The sequence below is a fragment of the Lobosporangium transversale genome (assembly GCF_002105155.1).
Source record: "Lobosporangium transversale strain NRRL 3116 chromosome Unknown BCR41scaffold_9, whole genome shotgun sequence".
Taxonomy (NCBI): Eukaryota; Fungi; Mortierellomycota; class Mortierellomycetes; order Mortierellales; family Mortierellaceae; genus Lobosporangium; species Lobosporangium transversale.
In genome coordinates this window covers 909,804-917,205 of record NW_019028987.1, presented here as the reverse complement: position 1 = coordinate 917,205, position 7,402 = coordinate 909,804, and the positions used below count along the sequence as shown (strand labels likewise).

The following is a 7,402-nucleotide window of genomic DNA, read 5'->3' as shown; positions in this document are numbered from 1 at the left end:
AAACTACACGCATATATACAGACAGACAAGCAGACATACATACATGCATTCATTGAAAATGCAACAAGCCAGTGCAGATCAGGAACGAAGGCTTAAAATGTACCGTTGAACGTCGTTGAATATTATTTTGTTAAATATAATTTTACTATTATTATTATTATTATTTTTATTCTATCCTATTCTGCTATTATTCAATTCATTTGGGAGAGAGAGAATAGCCTGTCTGCCTAACAACCGTTGGCATTTGGGCTGGTTGGAGGAGATTATTCCACATATCCATATTAAAAAAAAAAAAAAAAAGAAAAAAAAAAAAAAAAAGAAAGTGTAAATAGTCTTCATGCCATGGAAGATCGGTGCGTCTACTGCTAGACCCTAATGCCTCAAATGCTTCCAACTAACTTTGACTTCAAGTGCTTTTGCTTATACATAGATTTATATATTTATGCATTCTACTCCAGTTTCCCTATTCTCTTTCCTCTTACGCGCTTAGTGGCTCTTTGTTCAACAAATTCTTAATTCCTTTTCGCCATTCATTCACTCATTCAATATCATCAACTTTTTTTTCTTTTTTTTTTTTTTTTTTTTCAGATACCATTACAATTCAAGATTTCCCTACCAACAAGAAAAAAAAACAACTAAATATGAACATCAACACTGATCCAAAGCACCTGGCGAGTATCTCTCAGGCCCCAAACGATAGTACAACTTTATTGCAGCACTTGCTTACGGTAGAAGAGAAAACGAACGACAGCAGTCAGAGCCTGAAGGCAATTGTATCACAGGCTACGGGGATGGACAAGGACCAATTCCTCAAATCAACTCAACTGGATAACCAAGCTCAAACTGTAGTTGAGGAAAGGGCTTTAATGCTCGATTATAGTGATAATGAGGATATGAATAGCGACACCATTACCAAGCGTAACAAGAGCATCAAACGCAACAAGAGCACGAAAGGTAGCAAGAGCAACAAGAATAAGAAGAGCAGCAAGAGTAACAAGAGTAGCAATGCGAGTCATAAAGAGCTACAGCTCAAGGAGTTCCTCCCTGCGGCCAATTCTAATGAAGATATCACCAAGACGGTTGTGATAACGGATGATCAGAAGGGGGATAATAGTGCTTGTGATGACTATGGGAAGGAAAAGAAGGGTGAAAGTGGCCGCCATAGAAATGTTCAAGAGGAAGAAGAGTCTACAGATGATATACAGGATAAATATGTAAGAGAACCAATGCCAAAAGGTTTTATTTTTATTGTGTAAAGTTGTTTGAAGACACACACCATGAGTATTTATTTTTACTTTATATTATTTTCAATGTCTTCAACACCTCTTAGGTGAAGGACAATCTTTTCCGTCTGCAACATGGGTTCAAAAGAGAAGAATTTGCCCTTACTGCCAATATTCAAGATAACACCTTAAATGCTCTTCAAGAGCTGACACTCGTCCATCGTCCTCACACAAGCAACTTTAGGGTAAGCAAAGCAACAGCAGCAACAAAAATAAGAAAAATAAATAAGTAAGTAAAAACCACTAAAGTATTTCCTTGATTTAACTTTTTGTCTTTTTTTTTTTTTTCTTTCTTTCTGTATTGTTTTGTTTATCTTGCGAATAGATATTGATGGAGCAGATTCGTGCAATGCAAGCTGCTGCTACTGTTTTGCAATTTGATGGCTCAGACACCATTGAGAACGTTGTCAAGAAGTGTGAGCGCGTCTTTTTGTGTCACCAAAGTTTTGATCAGGTAACACAAAAAATACTTCCATCTATTCCATGGACATTTTTTTTTATTTTCTTCACAGAATAAAAGTACTTAAATTTCTTTGATATTTTAAAACCAGGTATTAGAGTCGGAACCTACGCAGTACGAGGCCATCAAATCGTTATATCAACTCGTCAGGAGCTGCCATCGTGATACCACAGAATTGATCCAGGACTGGTCCTTAATTTACTATACCCTGTTGGATCTTGTCCAACGATTCCAGACCCTCCTTGGCTCATCGGTTGCTGGCAGTGAAGGAGGAGGAGGAGGAGGAGGAGGAGGAGGAGGAAGTGCAGGAGCAACGTCAACAATATCAACAATAGCATCAGCAGGATTAAGCATCAAATCACCCAAGGCCCGTAAATCCATTTTCTCTTCTTCTTCTTTATTATCATCTTCTTCTAAAAAGTATAACAATGACGCTATTGCTTCTGCCGCTGCTGCTGCACGCATCCTCGTTCAGATCCCATCAGAGGCCTTTCAGCACCACAAAGACGTCTGTGCCAACTGGGTAGCTCAGATGAGATCGTTTCAACTATTAGCTCAAGCCTACAGAAGATTTTCAAACCAAGCTACCGAATTTGTGTTGATCAAGGAGATCGAGAGTATTACAAAACATTGTGGTGAAGAGATCCAATCCATCTTTGAAAAGGCTCAGATGGAATTTGAGAACACAAAACAACTTTATCAACTCCATTATCAGATTGATTATACCAATATCCACAAGGTCTTGCCTAAAGAAAATGCACTGACCACAGCAGAGGAACGAAAGGCTCAACCAATCCACCCTGTCTTCTCGAGAGATAGGATTGGTCATCTACAGTTGATTCGTTCAGGGAAATTGACCGAGTATGTTTCTCCCTCGCAAGCAGTATCCCCCAACAACGATAATAACAACAGCAGCAGCAAAAAGAAGGGGCCAGTCGCTGTTTCTTCTTCAGTCCCTAAAGAGTACCAACTGATCATTGTCTCGGGGTTGATTTACCTCTGCGAGATCATTGCAACACCTATCACCACCGCCACCACTACAGCTACTACTACTACCACTACCGCTGTCACTGTCACTGTTTCTACTGATACTCCTACTACTATTACAGCTGTAGAACATCAAGATAGCAGTGACAACACCAAAAGCAGCAGGAAAGACGGCCCTCAAAAGGGAACATCACTATCATCACCATTACCATCACTTCAAAAACAGCTGCGATTGTTACATGAACCAGTCCTTGTGATTGACTCACAGATCTCATCTACACCAGATGTGATCCATCCTCCTTTGATTCAAAAGAACATTGTGATGGTATGCTTCTACAACCATACAAGTTATATCCTTCAAGCAGAGAGCTCTGAGGAGCGTGATGCTTGGATCAAATGCTCGCGTAAGCTGAACATTGAGCAGCCTAAGCCTACAGACGCTTGCCGCGAACAAGATGAAAATGGTAAAACAAGAAGAAAAAAAAAAAAAAAAAAAAAAAAAGAAAGGCGAGGTTTCTTTTTTATAAATTGTTTTTATAACACCCTGATATTTTTTTTTTTTTTTTTTTTTTTTACAACCTTAAAGAAGAAATTAGACGCACTGGCAGCACTACGAGTATCAACACTGTTGGCAGCAGGGTCAAGTCTCAAAAATTGTCGTTCCTTAAGCGTCTGAAGGCTCTTCGTAAATCCAGTGCCAACCTCACAGAGGACTCGGGGCCGATTCCTGAGATCGATCCTGATCAACTCACCCGAACAGAAGAGGAAGAACAAGCTCGCCGTATGCAGCTTGGTCAGCCTTCACTCTGGGAAGTTCGCCGTCTTCCCTTGGACCTCGGGGTGATCCCCCCTCTAGAACATCCGATCCCGTTCCGCAAGAGTCATCTGTATGACTCCAGTGTCCAGATCGTGGACTTGACGTCAGGCAAGATGGCACCTGGAGAGTTTGGTATGGGCATCGAAGACCGTGCAGCTTATTTCCGAGACGAATGTGCCCTCTTTGCAGTCCTCCGGCCTGCTCGCCTGATTCCCTTCAACGATATTGATCGCCAGCGAGACGATTTCTTCTTGTGTTGTAAGCGTCTCCATAAGGGCGAAGTCATGTTTGTGGAACCTCCCTATATCACAGATTTTTATGCTCGCAGCTGGCTGCATCCAGATCTACATATCGAATTTGAACCAGAGACACAGTCGGTGATGATTGCAAAGATGTATCGAATCATCTGCTCGAGTTCCGAGATCGTGGCTGAATTTCAAAAGTACCATGCCTGGCTTATGAGGAATGCTCGGATCTCACCCGACAACACGTTCCTCTGCATGGATTACCGTTCTCATCCTCTCAGGATCGCCAAGAAAATCGAGCGAGCTATCGGAGCCTCTACGGGCACAAGCTCTCCGGATATTAACAAGGATTTAGAAGCAGGCCGTAAATACACAGAGCTGGGCGAATGCAATGTTGAGTTTCGTCGAATGTCCAACGCACCAGACGCACTCTCTGTAGGGTTTTATAACCCAGGAACTAAACGAGATATGGCAGTTGGGGTGATGGTCTTTGACAGGAGTAAAGTCAAGGCAACGGCATCGAGTCTTGGTCTGAATGCTCTCAGTGCATTGGGGCCTTCGAATGGAGTGGTTCGTGTTTCACCTCAAGAAATGTCTTTGACCCTGTGGCAAACGGATGCCAGGACTCGACCCACCTTTGTGAAGGGCCAGCGCATCTTTGAGACAGTCAAGTCCAAGTCCTTGGACGTGTTCAAAATCACGGGTTCTCGTGAGGCATTGGACGAACTTGAAGATTTCATGCGCGTCAAGAATGGAACGAACTGTACAGCTCGAGATATCAATGAAACCTTCAAGATGATCAGGACTGCCTTTCATATGGATGTAGTCAATGCTCTCCTGGAGGAAGAGGAGGAAGAGGAGGCAGAGGAAGCTGATGATGAGGATGAAGAAGGAGAAGAGGAAAAGAATGATGAAGGAGAAGAAGAAGGGAACGAGGAAGAAGAAGAAGAAGAAGAAGAAGAAGAAGAAGAAGAGAGGCAGGAAATGGAGGCCCAAAGGTATGATACGGTTGAGTGCGGAGATGAAACAGATCACTCTCAGAGCACTTTTGAGCAAGCCTTAGTGTTTAACCACCGCTCAGATGGGCTTCTAGAGACCGTTCTTGAAGAGGAAGAGGATGAAGAAGACGAAAGAGATGATGGTGATGAGGAAAGTGGAGATAACACAGAAACCCTTCGTGGTTCCGCCGACACTTTCCGTCTCAAGAGTAAAAGCACATTGAAGTTGATGTATCAGCAACAGCAACAACAACTCGCTGCCGCGGAAGTACAGGCGAAGGCTCTTAAGGAAATGGTCTTGCCTCCGATCGAACTAGCCCTCCATAGCTCGTTGTTAGATCTCCTCCAAGAGTCTAATGGACCTGAGGGGCAGCAGCAGAAACAGAAGCAGCAGAACCAGAAGCAGGATCAGAAGCAGAAGAAGCAGCGGCGACAGCGACGACTGCGACAGCAGCAGCGAGAGCAAGAGGAAGAAGAGGAGGAGGAGAAAGAGGAAGAGGAAGAGGTGACTCCTTCTGTTGCAGATCTGACACAGTTCTGGGCCAAGACCACCAGTGCTGTTGTTTTAACTCGTTCAGGACCATCTTCATCATCGAGCAGTGCAACCTCATCATCGACTTCAATTCCAAGCTCAGCCTCCGCCCCAACTTCACTTTCAGTTTCAACCGCATTTCCATCCTCAACCATGACCACAAAATCATCCCCAGCATCCACTCCGAGCCTAAGCCCAAGCTCGACCTTAAGCTCAACTTTGCCTTCAAGTTCAGTATCAACGCCTACCTCCGATATTGCTGTACCCGTTAATGAATCCAGAAACAACAACAACGGCAACAGCATTTCAGAGTCCGCTTCCTCCGTAAAGTTTTCTACAATCAAGGATCCCTATTCACGCAATGCTCTTACAGATTCCGAAAAAACATCAACAGGTGAGAATGGCAAGGGTATTGTGGTGGCGACGCGTTATCAGATCAAGCGACAAGCAGCAGATGGCACTATCATTGAAGACACGAGCAATGATATCGAGCCTGGTGTTGATATGGAGCATCATATGCCAGTCAAGGATCTGAAGGAACGTTGGGAAGAGATTTGTCGGCTTGGCAAATAGAAAAAAATAATCCATTATTAAATTATACCAACAACAATATTAATAATAAAAAAAGAAACAAACAAACAAAAAAAAAAAAAAAAAAAAAAAGTTTCCAATCAAAAGTATTTATTATGTACAATAAGTTACTACATTAAAAAAAAGTTTCTGAATTATTATGAAGAATGAATTAGGTAAAACTATAAAAGATGTATGTGCAAAAGAGAATTAGTAATCTACAGCCCACCCATTCTTTGCCAAGAAGTCATCACAAGCTTCTTTGAGGGCACGATTGGGAACGATGTCGCGTTCTGTCAGGGGTACTTGTGCCACAGGATCAAATAGACGCCCATAACTGAAATGCTCCAAAAGAGTACTTCGTTCATAGCTGATGCCTGATTTGGTGGAGATGACAGGATCGTGCATGAACTCAAAGGTGATTTTGTCCAACATGTATTCTGGCACTTCCCTGAGCTCGAACTGGTCTGGATTTGAACCCATTTTTGTTAAACCCGCATCGGAATTCTTTGTTTTCTCTGTTTTGACGTCATCGTCGTTATTATCATCATCCACAATATCTATAGTACCCATGTTAGAAGGCTTTGTAGATAATTGGGGTGATGCTTCAGGAGAGATCAAACTGGGGGTAGTGTTGTTATTTGTGTTGCTGTTATTGTCACCGTTGACCACGGATTCTTGTGGTTGTTGTTGTTGATCCAAATACTTTTGGACATATGGTTTAGCCTGTGGGTCAGGCCTGGAGGCTCGTTGCAAGAGAATCTCTAATTGTTTGAGTCGATGCTCTTTGTCAGATCGAAGGTAAGCGAGGTTGTCCTGATAATCCGATGCAGATTGATCTAATGCATCCATTTGTTGTTGAAAATCCTTTTCCACCAAACCAGAAAGGTAACGATAGGTCTCTGATGTCTCTGATAGCCGTTTCCGTTCCTCTTGGATCCATTTTTGTTTCTTGGCCTCTGCAATCATCGCCACAATGTCCTTTGTGAACGTTGATCGCTGCTCTAATGCCAACTCGTATGCTATTAGAATAAAATGAGAGGAGGAAGGGATGGTTAGGGGAATGTGGCTTTCTTTTTTTTTTTTTTTAGATACATATACACGTATGTTTAAAAAAAAAAAAAAAAAAAAAAAAAAAGAAGCAATGACATTTAATAAAGACATACATTTCTTCAAACTTGAGTATGCTTCAGATGGCTGTCCGAGCTCTAGTTGTGCTTTGCCCATCTAATGAATATTAAATCCCAATTCCGATTTTAATTTAAAATTCGAATTAATCAGTTACTGTGTTAGTTTTTATCAATTCATTGATTAATTGAAGTTTTCAAAATTGTATGCATAAAACTTACAAAGTAATATCCCTTGACTGGAATGGGAAGAACAACAGAAAAGCAATGCATAGTGTATGGTGCATTGTGGATAAAAATAAGTTAGCATTGTGGGTAAAACTATCGTTCCCATTCCTTATGATGGAAAATGAAATGCAAACTTAAGTTGGTGCTACACAAAC

The 7,402-nt window shown here is 41.9% G+C and overlaps 2 protein-coding genes across 2 annotated transcripts; one reads left to right on the top strand and one right to left on the bottom strand.

The window, feature by feature from the left end:
• Positions 1-641: 641 nt before the first annotated feature.
• BCR41DRAFT_394244 (hypothetical protein) lies at positions 642-5,895 on the top strand (the record flags this gene model as incomplete). The annotated part of the gene is made up of 5 exons (XM_022028628.1): positions 642-1,214; positions 1,331-1,468; positions 1,609-1,737; positions 1,835-3,194; positions 3,317-5,895. 5 exons carry the CDS (start codon positions 642-644, stop codon positions 5,893-5,895), a joined length of 4,779 nt encoding a protein of 1,592 aa, XP_021883742.1.
• Positions 5,896-5,949: 54 nt separating this feature from the next.
• BCR41DRAFT_249482 (hypothetical protein) lies at positions 5,950-7,391 on the bottom strand. Its single transcript, XM_022020171.1, has 3 exons — positions 7,242-7,391; positions 7,059-7,119; positions 5,950-6,914 (listed from the first exon to the last, which is right to left on the bottom strand). Exons 1-3 carry the CDS (start codon positions 7,290-7,292, stop codon positions 6,103-6,105), a joined length of 924 nt encoding a protein of 307 aa, XP_021883741.1. The 5' UTR covers positions 7,293-7,391; the 3' UTR covers positions 5,950-6,102.
• Between the last annotated feature and the right edge of the window lie 11 nt (positions 7,392-7,402).

Coding starts and splice junctions, on each gene's coding strand:
- BCR41DRAFT_249482 (XM_022020171.1), bottom strand. CDS start 7,292: ATGCATTGCTTTTCTGTTGTTCTTCCCATTCCAGTCAAGGGATATTAC. Junction 7,120..7,241: donor CAGTCAAGGGATATTACTTT/GTAAGTTTTATG, acceptor AATATTCATTAG/ATGGGCAAAGCACAACTAGA. Junction 6,915..7,058: donor ATACTCAAGTTTGAAGAAAT/GTATGTCTTTAT, acceptor TTATTCTAATAG/CATACGAGTTGGCATTAGAG.